At 40.5% G+C, this 14,372-nt stretch overlaps 1 protein-coding gene across 3 annotated transcripts in view; it reads left to right on the forward strand.

The window, feature by feature from the left end:
* cog1 (component of oligomeric golgi complex 1) overlaps positions 1-14,372 on the forward strand; it is a 37,137-nt gene that overhangs the window by 9,330 nt on the left and 13,435 nt on the right. For all 3 annotated transcript variants that reach the window (XM_048610701.1, XM_020530767.2, XM_048610702.1), the window contains exons 3-8: positions 846-1,027; positions 1,253-1,423; positions 3,701-3,857; positions 6,577-6,787; positions 9,959-10,759; positions 13,445-13,591. In XM_048610701.1, coding sequence (XP_048466658.1) covers positions 846-1,027; positions 1,253-1,423; positions 3,701-3,857; positions 6,577-6,787; positions 9,959-10,759; positions 13,445-13,591 — 1,669 coding nt within the window. The remainder of the gene's footprint in view (positions 1-845; positions 1,028-1,252; positions 1,424-3,700; positions 3,858-6,576; positions 6,788-9,958; positions 10,760-13,444; positions 13,592-14,372) is intronic.

Below are 14,372 nucleotides of genomic sequence, written 5' to 3' on the forward strand. Positions count from 1 at the left end.
ATGGGGCTATGGGTTACTAATCTATTGAAAATACCACTATACCGTTACCATCACCTGAATAGAAAAATAAGAAGCCGTGAATATAGTTATACTGTAAATATTCAATCTATGTTCAACAATTATACCAGGGCTGACAGCCAAATCATGGAATAAATTACTCAAATTGTACATAAATAACATAAATTCTATCAGGTTCTTTAGATAAACAGAAGTGTGCATGTTCTCGTTACTGCTTTTTCCTCACCCAGTTCACCGATGTTGCAACTCACGTCTGGAGCAGATGGGACTTGAATTTGTGGTCTCTTGGCCCAGACTTTGGGACACTTCTCTACTGCACCACAACAGCCTACACTCTCATTCTTGGATATTTTCTAAATAGCTTGTTCAGAGATGTTATTCCACACCTCTGGAGCAGATGGGATTGAAACCCAGGTCTCGTGGTTCAGAGGTAGGGACACCACTCCTGGTTAAATGTATTTGGACTCTTGTGGCAATCTGTTCAGATGTGCTATGACACACCTCTGGAGTATGTGGCACTTGAATCCAGGCTTACCACGGCTATTTACATTTCATTGCTCTTAACTATTCAGCTGTCTGTCTTCACGGGGAGTATTAGTGAGTATTCAGCGAGAAATTCACTCAGTGTCTTGATGCACATTGCTCCACCAAAACGGATGTGACTTGCCCTTTATCAGAAAACCATAAAATTCAGGCCATAAAATTCTTGGTTTTTCAATGAATCTTGAAGAATGAAATATCTGTTCGAGGCCTAGCATTAATTATTTGTGAAATTAAGGAACAGTCATGAAGTTTCTAAATTTATGTTGGGTTTTTTTTTCCTCTAGAGCATCCATTTTACAAGAGAGTAAAACACTGCTGAAGGGACGAGCAATATCAGATCAAGCTATTGCAGAAGCTCTATGTGCCATAATGCTCCTGGAAGATAGTTCACCACGCCAAGCTCTCGCTGATTTCCTTTTAGCTAGGAAATCAGCAATTCAGCAGTTACTTAACCAACCGCACCATGGTGAGCACCAGGCTTAGACCTAATTCTGTAGGAAAAGGAGAAAGTGTTTGAATCTGGTCTTCAGAAAAATTAAAAAGAAAAACTGTAATGAAAACTAATTAGCCAGTAGCCAGTTATTAGATTCTAATGAGTTGAGTCTGTTCTATCTCAATGGTACTCTTAAGGATACAAAAGCTACTTTATATTTAGAAATTTGCCTAAATTAATTTTTCGTTATGTCTTAAGGTGCTGGCATTAAGGCACAGGTATGCTCACTGGTTGAGCTGTTAGCTGCCACATTGTATCAGGCTCAAGCTGTGTTTTATACATCGACTGAAGGAAAAGTGCCAGATACCAAACTGACTTGTGGCCTTCTCTTCACTACTTTGGCATCCATCACAAGTGAGTCTCCAGCAGGTATGTATGGGTTTATTGATGTCAATTTCTATTAAAAGCTTGTAAAATATCCACGGAAATTATTCTAGAACTATTATTTTTGCTAGCTTAATGAAATGACAATTGTTTGTCAGTTGAAATTATAAGTTAGTGACAAAGAAAATAAATTCTGGTTCAAGAGTGGTTAATAGCATTTTCTGTTCTGCTCCATACTATTTTCTCTTTTTAAATTTAAATAATATTTAAGGGTACTTCTTTTAATGTAAAATTCCCTCAATGTGTTTAGCTGTCTAGCCAAATTAAAAGTATGAATCTGTTTTCCCAATGAAGTAGAGGTAACATTGGGTCGAATGAACTCTACTGGTTGGATGAGGTTCCGAGCTGAATTAGTTGATCCTGGCAGAATGGGAGATGAGGATGAAAGTGAGTTGTATTATTTACCCTTGGAAGGAAAAGTATGAATTTGATTCTAGCTCCTGATTACAATCTAATGCATTTATTGAAAAAGCTTGCCTGTGAATCACTTTGCTTAAAACAGGTGTCACAACTCAGTGGGGTTGTGGAAATCAAGCCCTAGCCTTTCTGGAGTTGTCCCAAATGTGAAAATTTGATTAAGCCACGGAATTGCCCAATTTGGCATCTCTGTAATTCTAGTTAAAGGAAGCTGCACACTGGGTTTCTCCGTTCACTAGAAAATACCCGTTTCTTGTAATTAAACTGCTTTTAACCAGTGGCAAGAAAGCAACTTGCTAACTTATAATGTATGAATTTAAACTGTACCACTTTTTAAAAATTACATTGATATACAGACTCGCTAAAGAGTCAAAATATTAAGGGTTTGAAACAATCAAGAAGAAAGAATTTGATAGCTCCAGTTTGGACCACATGAGTTGGAGTTGTTTGGTCCTGTCCGTTCGCTGTCGGTTATTTGCTGATGAGGTGAGATTGTTTGCATTCCGATGCTGTCTTCCACTGGTTGAGAATTTGCCTCTTTCAAAGACTGAGGTTTGTCCCCTTTCTTTTTTTTTTCAATAAATAGTTTGTAGAGAGAGCAGTTTACAAGGAGATAGTGAGTGAGACCAGCTACTGGGAGATTATCTGTCACTTCACACAAGAAGCGGGGGGGGTGGAGAGAGATAGTAGGAACTGCAGATGCTGGAGAATCCGAGACAAGGTGCAGGGCTGGATGAACACAGCAGACCAAGCAGCATCATAGGAGCAGAAAGGCTGACGTTTCAGGCCTAGACCCTTCATCAGAAAAGGGGCAGGGGAAGGGGGTTCTGAAATAAATAGGGAGAGAGTGGGAGGCGGATAGAAGATGGATAGAGGAGAGGATAGGTGGAGAGGAAACAAACAGGTCGAAGAGGCGGGGATGGAGCCAGTAAAAGTGAGTGTAGGTGGGGAGTTAGGGAGGGGATAGGTCAGTCCAGGGAGGACGGACAGGTCAAGGGGGCAGGATGAGGTTAGTTGGTAGGAGATGGGGGTGTGGCTTGAGGTGGGAGGAGGGGATAGGTGGGAGGAAGAACAGGTTAGGGAGGCGGGGACGAGCTGGACTGGTTTTGGGATGCAGTAGGGGCAGGGGAGATTTTGAAGCTTGTGAAATCCACATTGATACCATTGGGCTGCAGGGTTCCCAAGCGGAATATGAGTTGCTGTTCCTGCAACCTTCGGGTGGCATCGTTGTGGCACTGCAGGAGGCCCAGGATGGACATGTTGTCTGAGGAATGGGAGGGGGAGTTGAAACGGTTCGCGGCTGGGAGGTACAGTTGTTTATTGCGAACCGAGCGTAGGTGTTCTGCAAAGCGGTCCCCGAGCCTCCGCTTGGTTTCCCCGATGTAGAGGAAGCCACAGCGGATGCAGTATACCACATTGGCAGATGTGCAGGTGAACATCTGCTTGATGTGGAAAGTCTTCTTGGGGCCACTTGTGATCTACTTGTTTGGTTTCTGTCTTAATCTACATGATTGCTTGCATGAGATACTAGAATGCAAAGGATAGAAGCAATCAAGGAAAGATGCTTCAGCATGAGTTTGTGCTAATGAGTACACCAGGATTTAGAAGTGTCTGTAGTATAATTTGAAACTAATTGATCCTGCTACACTGGAAGAAAAAAACACTAGCACCAGCATTGCATTCTATCATGTTAAAATCACTTGTATGAGAGCTGTAGTCTTAAATGCAGTTTTCTGAGATAGAAATCATTACTTTCATTTACAGTGGTCATTTGGAAATGTTGGTGAGAATCTTTTGGTTGTGTTCACAAGCAATTAAGCACATCTTTGTCTTTCACATTTACAGATAAAGGAATCACAGTGTTAAAAGAGGAGATGAAATCTGAGTCCTGGTTCAAGTACTTGCCACCATCTATTGTGGATTTTCAGCCTTCACTGCGAACTCTTGCTCATCCAATAAATCATGACTACCTGAGAGACACTCTTCAGCAATGGATCAACATGTAATCCACTGAATTTTATTTGCATGTTGTACACTGAAGAGCAGAAAACCAGTGGGATTGGAATAAGAAAGTTTGTGGATTAACTGCAGAATTTAGCAATAATAGCAAATCCAAAGAGCCCAGAAATTATTTTTTCAATTTGAAAATGAAGGCTGTTTGGATGTTTTTACTACTTGCTATTTACCTCATTCCCATTTTTCCCCTTTGTGTGCTTGTTTCTCCTATTTTGAGCCTTTAGCAGTGTCTGGTCATTTTCAAAATTATTTATGAGAAGTTTGTGTAGAAATTTCACAAACTTTATCCAGATGTGCTTTTTAAACCAAAGAGATGCCCACATTTCTGTGCGTAGACATACCTGTTTAAAGTGAGCAGAGATCTGCTTGGGGTGTGCTAGACTGCTTATTACATAACTCTGTTGGTTCCCTATGGATGCGCAGCCATGCATCAAACCAGAAAGCATCGTAACTGAAATACATAAGCTGTGCAGGTCTTTAGGAGAAATTGCAGGGTTATGTTAGCTGTGACTTTTGACAAATGAACTGTACAGAGTAGTTTGTAGCCCTTCCAATGCAAACAAAATTTAGAATGAGCATCATACATACAATAATCCTTTAGTTATGTGTAAATTCAAAATGCTCTCTTTTCTCCAGTGAAATCAAACTGCGTTTACCTATGGAGTTAAACTACTATTTTCTGAATATGATCTGAGATCAAACTGCATTTATTTATGAAAGGAAATTGGCAATTAGTTCATTTCATTGGATTGATATGTATATATCAAACCAGCTTAGGGCGGCACGGTGGCTCAGTGATTAGTACTGCTGCCTCACAGCAGCTGGGACCTGGGTTCAATTCCACCCTTGGGCGACGGTCTATGTGGAGTTTGCACATTCTCCCTGTGTCTGCGTGGGTTTCCGCCGGGTGCTCTGGTTTCCTCCCACAGTCCAAAGGTGTGCAGGTCAGGTGGATTGGCCATGCTAAAATGTCCATAGTGTCCAAGGGTGTGTAAATTAGGTGGATTAGACATGGGAAATGCAGGATTACAGGGAAAGGGTGGGTCTGGGTGGGATGCTCTTTGGAGGGGGTGGTGTGGACTTGTTGGGCTGAGTGGCCTGTTTCTACACTGTAGGGATCCTCTGATATAAGGAGTACAGTTCATTCAAATTGAAAATTGAAACTTTCCTCCTCACAATGCATGCTATATTGTCCTTTTATCTTAAGCCCATGGCACCTCACCTATCAAGTGTGCTGCCATTGAGTCAAACTGATGTGAACTAATTCTGTTGTAAGAGAGAAATGTACACAGCAATAAACTAGATTGGAAATTTTATTTACAGACACACTTTTTTACCACCGGTATAGGATTATAATAATGACATGCTTAGCTTGTTCTTGGCATCTGCTTTAGCACCTATCTTGGATAAGAGCATCGTTTTCATTATCACAAATTTCCATGCCATTAGTGTTGTGTATAAATTGTTTTATGTACAAGTTGGTAATGGAATGGCAAGGATTTTAGAATTTTGCTCTACAGAGCTATCTAGTAGTTAGATCATGTTTTTGCATTATAAAGTCATACAGCATGGAAACAGACCCTTCAGTCCAAGCTGTCCATGCTGAACATAATCCCAATCTAAAATAGTCCCACCTGCCTGCACCTGGCCCATATTCTTCCAAACCTTTTCTATTCGTGTACTTATCTAAGTGTCTTTAAACATGGTAATTGTACCACATCCACCACTTCTTCCGGAAGTTCATTCCACATGTGAACCACCTTCTGTGTAAGAAATTTGCTCCTCATGTCTTTTTTGAATCTCTCCTCTCACCTTAAAAACATGCCCCCATCTTGAAATCTCCATTATGATAGCCAGTACAGAAAAATGTTGCCATTCACTGGTGTTAAGTTCTTCTACAGAAGATAGACGATAAAACAGTGCTTTTAAAAAACAGAGATGCCCTGTTGGAATTTACTTTAAATAAAACAAACATAAAATATGTTACACTTGCCCTTATTAAATTACAAATGAAATTGCCATAGCAATGAGAATGTGAGTAAAGTTGCCATCGTCCTGGACCATAGGGTTGCGCGCTCATTAGCGAACAGATGACTGGTGATGATTTAACCTGAGGAGCATCACACCTTGGGCAAGGGGAGACATTGAGAAGGCGGGACTTCCATGGTAACCTCAGCCAGTATGGGAATTAAATCAGCATTGGTAGAGTCACTATACGTTTCAAATCAGCAGTCCATCAACTGAGCTAACCAACCCCATGACAACGAAAACCTACATGCAAACACTCTCAAATAAGCAACATTACAGACAGTGCACGTGCATATCTTCCATGTCTTCGTTTTGTTCCATTCATTTAAATAATCTGTCATTTTCTGCAAAATTTTTTTCTATGACAACTGTATTTAAACAAACATTGGGTTGTGATGAAATGGTGTACAGAACGTTTTGTGTGGATAAGCAAATTTTCAAATTGCAAAGACACAAATGTTGAGACTTAACAGCAAAACTGAATGCAGGATACCAATATTGCAATTTCAAAAGCTAGTTGTTAACAGAAGTATATAAGTTTAGATCTTGCAAATAGGAGGTAGTTTTTAAAAACAAAATGTTTGTTCTATATGCTATGTTTAATTATAATATTTAGATTACATGCAATTAACTTTCTACACCTGATCTAGACTTTCTTTCATTTTTTTTAAATAAAGGTGTAAGGATGATATAAAGATTGGAATTGGGAACCTGCTGATCTATGTGAAAAGTCTGAAGGGTCTTGCTGGAATTCGAGATGCAGTGTGGGAACTCCTAACTAGTGAATCAATAAGTCAGAATTGGGAAACTCTGTGCAGCCGACTATTAGAGAAACCTTTCTCGTTCTGGGAGGACTTCCTTCAGCAGCTCTTCCTTGACAGGTTACAGGTAGTTAACATCAAGACGTCTCCTATCAAATGCAAGCAAGCGTTGTGCTTTTTAGAGATTTAGGTTCTTTCTCTCACTGAGTATGAGAAGAAATTATGTTAACTGTGCTTATCTTCACCGAAGTTCAGAAGCATGGTAGGAGATCTCAGAAATTTACAAAATTTTCAAGAAATCAAATTTTAAATTCTTATCCTTGTGCTAAAATTCCATGCATGTACTAGAACAAGGCGTCACTGTCTCAGGTTACTGGAAATGCCATTCAGTGTTATGTAGAGGATAAGTTCCTTCTTTCAGTGGGGAACCTGTGGAATACTTTGCCACAAAATTTTGAAGGCCAAGTCACTGAATGTATTTAAGAAAGAATAGTTTTATGGACACTAAAGGTGTCGAGGGATATGGGGAGAGAATGGGAGTATGATATTGAGGTGGCGGATCAACCATGATCCTGTGGAATCAATGCAGACTTGGTGGGCTGAATGTCTGGCTGCTTAATTTTGCAATAATGTTACTATATTTTATTTTCACTGTTCAAATCACTGATGTACATTGGCTCATGCTATAAATCTATGCTTGGATCTGTGTATTTAGGAAAGGATATGATCCACTTTCTTTGTGGCCCTTGTAATAATCACAGAAGTTGGTTTCATTGTTGAGAGAATTAATTTACATCTGCATTAGTCTACATTACAATTTCTAAAATGTTCAAGAAGTTATGTTTTATTTTTCATTTGCCAGCAATTTAGAATCCCCATTCAGCCCTTCAGGTCTGCACCGATCCTGTGAAGAGCTCCCCACCCATCCAAAATCCCTGTAACCCTGCATTTACCCAGCTGCACATACCTGGCCACTATAGGCAATTTCGTATGGCCAATCTTCCTAACCTTCCCATCTGGACTGTTGGAGTGCCAACCACTGGACTGTCCAATTTAGCATAACAAAGAGATGCAGAGTATCTGATTCATCCAGGGATGACTCTTCACATTTTCTGAAGTTAATGAACAAAGCCACTTCGTGTTTAAGATAGGAGCAAGGTTGTTATCTTTATTTCTGCAGAGATGTCACTTTCTTGGGCTGATCCAGGTTGTTTGCCATGTTGATGTCCTACTTGAGATTAAGCTGTGCTTCCAAATTTACATTCTCCATCATGAAGAACAAGTGCATCCACACCTGTAATTTTAACCATTTCTGCTTTAACCTATCCACTGTTGAAAAGCATCCAACCTTCTGACTTCCATACCCCATCCCAAAGTTTTCCCACCTACCCATCTATACTTTTCCTTCTGTAAAACTTACTTCATCTGTAACTATATTATGTCTTTTGCGCCAGCACTTGCTCTTCCCTCACTTCTGTCTGCACCAATCTAAATTAGCTCCCAGTCTGTTCAAGAAATCAAATTTTAAATTCTTATCCTTGCGCTAAAATTCCATGCATGAACTCCCACCACCCGATCACTATTATTTCCCCTCCTTTAATGTTGCAACTCTCCTCCTCCTCCAACCGCTGTCTCTCCCAGACGCGGTTCTTCAGGAACTGCTCTTTTATGAACCCCCTGCCATTGTCTCATCAGCAGTACCTTTTGTCTGCTACATCCAAGCCCCATGATCTGGAGATAGTAGGAACTGCAGATGCTGGAGAATCCGAGACAACAAAGTGCAGAGCTGGATGAACACAGCAGGCCAAGCAGCATCATAGGAGCAGAAAGGCTGATGTTTCGGCCTAGACCCTTCATCGGAAATGGGGGAGGGGAAGGGGGTTCTGAAATAAATAGGGAGAGAGGGGGAGGTGGATAGAAGATGGATAGAGGAGAGGATAGGTGGAGAGGAAACAGATAGGTCGAAGAGGCGGGGATGGAGCCAGTAAAGGTGAGTGTAGGTGGGGAGTTAGGGAGGGGATAGGTCAGTCCAGGGAGGACGGACAGGTCAAGGGGGTGGGATGAGGTTAGTAGGTAGGACATGGGGGTGCGGCTAGAGGTGGGAGGACGGGATAGGTGGGAGGAAGAACAGGTTAGGGAGGCGGGGACGAGCTGGACTGGTTTTGGGATGCAGTAGGGGCAGGGGAGATTTTGAAGCTTGTGAAATCCACATTGATACCATTGGGCTGCAGGGTTCCCAAGCGGAATATGAGTTGCTGTTCCTGCAACCTTCGGGTGGCATCGTTGTGGCACTGCAGGAGGCCCAGGATGGACATGTCGTCTGAGGAATGGGAGGGGGAGTTGAAACGGTTCGCGACTGGGAAGTGCAGTTGTTTATTGTGAACCGAGCGTAGGTGTTCTGCAAAGCGGTCCCCGAGCCTCCGCTTGGTTTCCCCGGTGTAGAGGAGGCCACAACGGGTACAGCGGATGCAGTATACCACATTGGCAGATGTGCAGGTGAACATCTACTTGATGTGGATTTCACAAGCTTCAAAATCTCCCCTCCCCCTACCGCATCCCAAAACCAGTCCAGCTCGTCCCCGCCTCCCTAATCTGTCCTTCCTCCCACCTATCCCCTCCTCCCACCTCAAGCTGCACCCCCATCTCCTACCTACTAACCTCATCCCGCCCCCTTGACCTGTCCGTCCTCCCTGGCCTGACCTATCCCCTCCCTAACTCCCCACCTACACTCACCTTTTACTGGCTCCATCCCCGCCTCTTTGACCTGTCTGTTTCCTCTCCACCTATCCTCTCCTCTATCCATCTTCTATCCACCTCCCCCTCTCTCCCTATTTATTTCAGAACCCCCTTCCCCTCCCCCATTTCTGATGAAGGGTCTAGGCCCGAAACATCAGCCTTTCTGCTCCTATGATGCTGCTTGGCCTGCTGTGTTCATCCGGCTCTGCACCTTGTTGTCTCCCATGATCTGGAACTCTGTTAAAATTCTTTGCCTCTTTAACTTCCTCTCCTCCATGAAGATCACTTGTGAAACTTACATCTTTTGACAAGCTTTTGGTGGCTGCTGCAGTGGCGCCTTCTTTAGTTTGGTGTTCATTTAAGGCTTAAGTGTGTAAGTTTGTTAAAATTGTATTTAAAATACTTAGTGTCAAAGTGAGATCAAAATAAAGGAACACTGTATCTTAGTTTGTAAAATTCTAAGTTTAAGTAACATTAACAAAATGGTTGTTGTGGGTGGCATTGGGGATCTTGGTTCTACTAGACACATAATGAAACCCTTTTCAATTTTTTTTGTTAATAGGCATTGACAAAAGAAGGTCTGGATTCCATCTCGAACAGTTCCAAGCAGCTGTTAGTTTCAGCTCTGCAGGATCTTCATGTTAAGAACTTCGATGTTCTTCTGAATAAAGCTGTTGAGTTTGAGTACAATGTTGCTGCATTTCTTTGGTCAGAGAGCAGTAATGACCTTTTATCAGACACTGCCTGGGTCAGCATTGCAAATCGTAGCCAGTTTGTAAAGAGTGGACTCTCCATGAAGGCCCAAGCTCTCACACTTTGCATTCAAAGTTTCTGTTCTGCACTTGACTCCAAATTAAAAGTTAAATTGGATGATTTAGTCATGTACCTTCCGCCAGATTCTTCTACTGTTAAGGACAATTCAAATGACCACTCATCCTTGCAGCTACAGAATTCCGCATTTGATAGGTACGCTGATACAGCTAAGGTTGAAGAAATGCTACGGACACATTGCCTTTCTTGTGTACAATATATCCTGGACTGTGTGAAAGTGGAGCTTAAAACTGCAGAAGAAGGATTGCAAAATTGCGTATACTCTCCGAAGGATTGCAATCTCAATGCTGTTCTTTTCATGGCACGGTTATGTCAATCCATAGGAGAACTCTGCCCTCACCTAAAGCAGTGTATTTGGGGTAGGTCGAGTAGTAATGATCAGCTTGTACGTGAACCCCGTCCAGTCAAGAAGCTGGGCAAGGGGAAGGCACAAGAAGTGAAACCAGCACAGGCCAAGTGGCAGGAAGTAAAGGATCAGCTGTTGCAACAGAGCACTAGTGCTTACAGGATTTGGAATGTTACCATATCAAAGGTAAGTGACTACTTTTACCTATTTTCTTTGGTAGTTTTTTTTTGCTTTTATTCATTAGAAACCCTTTTAAGAAAATAGTTATTTGAATTCAGATTTTCATATTTCTGCTCAAAAGTGTAACCGAAGTTTAGAAAGAGTGGGGCAGGAAGGCAGTATGAACATTTACTAATATTTCTGCTAGAGTATACTCTATGGAGTACAGACCCAGAGTCCTCAACTGCCTCTCATATGACAAGCCCTTCATCCCCAGGATCGTTCTTGTGAACCTTCACTGGACCCCTCCCAAGGCCAGCACATCCTTCCTTAGATCTGGGACCCATAACTGCTCAAAATATTCCTAATATGGTCTGACCAGAGCCTAATATGGCCTCAGCATTTCATTTCTGCTGCTGTATTCTAGCCTTCTTAAAATGAATGCTGATGTTGCATTTGCTTTCCTAACTGCCAACAGAACCTGCATATTTACCTTGAGATAATCCTGAGTGAAAACTCCCAAGTCCCTTTGTGCTTCAGATTTCTGAAGCCTTTCCCCATTTAGAAAATAGCCTACACCTCTATTCTCAAAGTGCATAACCTTATTCTTTCCCACTTTGTATTCCACCTGCCACTTCTTTGCCCACTCTCCTACCCTGTGCAAGTCCTTCTGCAGCCTCCCACTTTCGCAACACCTACCTGTCCCTCCACCTACTTTTATATTATTTGCAAACTTAGCAACAATGCCCTCAGGTTCTTCATCCAGATCGTTAATGTGTGACACGAATAGTTGTGGTACCAAAACTGACACCTGTGGAACTCCACCAGTCTGCCAGCCGTCCTGAAAAAGATCCCATTTATCCCTATCCTCTGGTTGACTGGCAAAAGGCAATCTTTTATCCATGCCAGTACTTTGTCACTAACACCATAGGCTCTTAGCAGCCTAATGTAAGGCACCTTGTCAAAGGCCTTCTGTAAATCCAAGTAGATCAAGTCCATTGGCTTTCCTTTGTCTAAGTTGGTGATTTTGAATTAAATGTACCTAGGAAAATAGATGCAGTGGAAGCGTCAGACTGGAGATTGAGTGAAAAATTGGCAATTAAATATTAATTGGAAGAATGGATTGCATATAGTACATTTTTAAAATTTATCATAAGCCATTTCTGTTAAATTTATGGTTGTGCAAATCTCAGACAACAATGGTCAATTTCTTCTTTAGTCTGACTTATTTTCATCATCTAAAACATATATATTCATGGTTTTTGTTCACTTTGAACAATTCCACTAGCACCTAATCTGTTCTATTTGTTATCTCATTGTGAGAGATACTGATCATTCTTTCAAGAGTCTGCCTGGAATTCTTCTTTTTGCAGCAGAAAGTGTGTTTTATAATGAGTCCATTGTCCACATCTGCTGCTGTATCAATGCTTATTAACAAGTGATGGATCTGTATTAGAAATGTGGTTTTATTGCTGCTGATTTCATTCCGCTTTTATAACGATATAAATCAATAGTGAAGTTCACGGTGTCCCGACATAGACGAGTCAGTGATTGCCAACACTGTTGGAAGGAATTTTATAAAAAAAAATCTGAAACACCGATCCAGTCACTTCCCATTACCGAGGAGTCTCTGTGTAACTGAATGCTCGAGACAGAGAACAAAAGGAGGAAGGTTTCTGTTGTATGGGCTGGCAGCTGCTTGCTTTCCTTTTATTGCATCTTCCATCTTGTTTATCAAAATCATGTTGCAATGTAAAAGATCATTTTAACAGGAATTTGGGAACTCAAACCTTCGTAACGTATTTTATTCTAATAATATACTCATCAATATATCCACATTGTCGCATTAAGCTTTACATGAAGGAATCCTATTCCAATGATAAAGTTTTATCCTATTATCTTTTAGATTACTGAAATTAAAGCTTTTTGCATCATAATGAAAAAGGTAGTGTAATAAACTGGCTTTTGAGAATCATAATGTTAACTTTCAACTTTCAAAACTGTCAAATAATTGAATAATTTACAGGATTTGGAAGGTAAACACTTCTGAGAGCAATGGTACTGTCACTCAAGTAAAATTTTGATTTCATTAGTGAATGCTGAGTAAAACAAGGAGAATTTTGCTGAGTGATCAGTTTAAAATCAGCGTGATCTTGCAATTAGTACGCTACTAACAGCATCTGGTTTCTACAATCTTCACCCGATACGAAGTGATTGCTATGACTTCATGTGGCTTAATGATCATGCAGGAGAGTTGGTTGCACCTAAGGGCTCTGCCATTATAGGGGTGTTGATTAATTATAGTTCAGCCTGAGCAACATTTATGAAATGAACTGTCTTGAGAGGTGTTAGTGGCTTGGCTGTAAATGTTTATAATAACTGAAGGCCACATGTCATGAATGGAGGACTTTTAAATACAGCTGTCTGCAAAATGTTTGGATTGATGATTGTGTTATTCTTCACTGGATTAGATAAATATTTAGAAATGTGAAGATTGTAGTATTTAGTAATTCTTAAATAGTGAAATTCTAGAATTATGGGCACATTTATACTGAGATTTAATATTGTGTTTTGCAAATCATGGTACATTTTGATTGTTACAACTGAATACAAACACCAGTTTTTACTTTAAAATTGATGTAAGAATGAATCTTTGTATTTCCTGGTTGTCTTGTTCCTTTATAACACTTAAATTTGATTTCTTTCTTTAAGGCTCTTGTTTACCATTTCACTCGAACGTTGCTCTCTCATACAGCTGGAGCCATTTTATCTACAGCCACCAACTGGGATGAAATTGAAATTCAGGAGGAAACAGAAGCTGGAAATAGTGTTACATCCAAAATTCGTCTTCCTGTACAGGTTTGAATAATTGTTCATTTTTCTGTGTTGGAACTCGTTAGAGATCTCTTTTTCTTCTCTATATTTAAAACACAACAGACTTGTAGTTACTTTTATGGCCTTTCTTAATACCTGCATTTTCTGATTTTTGACTTTATTTTGATAAAGCCTCCATTTAATTATTCTGATAACTTTACCAGTAAGACTGAGAGGTTAGTTTCTAAATGTTGACTTCTCTTCTGGCACTTACTTATTTTTTTCACTCTCTTTTTGTCTCGCTGCTCTTTCCCTCATTCCACCTCCATCCGCTCCCCCCCCAAAAAAAAAATGTAAAGGGTCATTTCAAAATTAACTGAATTTGTTGCCAAGGTGGGCGGAAGTTGGGTTGATGATGGTAGCCACAATTACTAGGATGAATAATTATTATTTTCTCATAAGGATTTTGTTGTATGTACGATGAATTAAATCCCAACATTTTTTCGAGATGGGTAGAAATTGACCCCAGTTTCCAATACTATTGTTTCAGATTTTCATTATCCATGGTTCTTTGTTTTATTCCAATACTGTTGAGTTGAGTCATTCATCTTTTGTAAACTGGAGAGAATTTTAACCAATGACGCACATTCTTTATTTCTGATGATGATTAGGGTAGAATTTAGAATAATTGCAGAAAGTAGCACGAAGTGTGAGATGTTCATTAGTTCACAATTAATGATCCCTACTGTTATTTATAGTAAAGTACAACTGTTGCTTGACTGCTGCTGGAATTTGCTGGGCTATTTCTGAGGCAATAAAAGTAGTG

The sequence above is a fragment of the Rhincodon typus genome, chromosome 23 (assembly GCF_021869965.1).
Source record: "Rhincodon typus isolate 14 chromosome 23, sRhiTyp1.1, whole genome shotgun sequence".
Lineage (NCBI taxonomy): Eukaryota > Metazoa > Chordata > Chondrichthyes > Orectolobiformes > Rhincodontidae > Rhincodon > Rhincodon typus.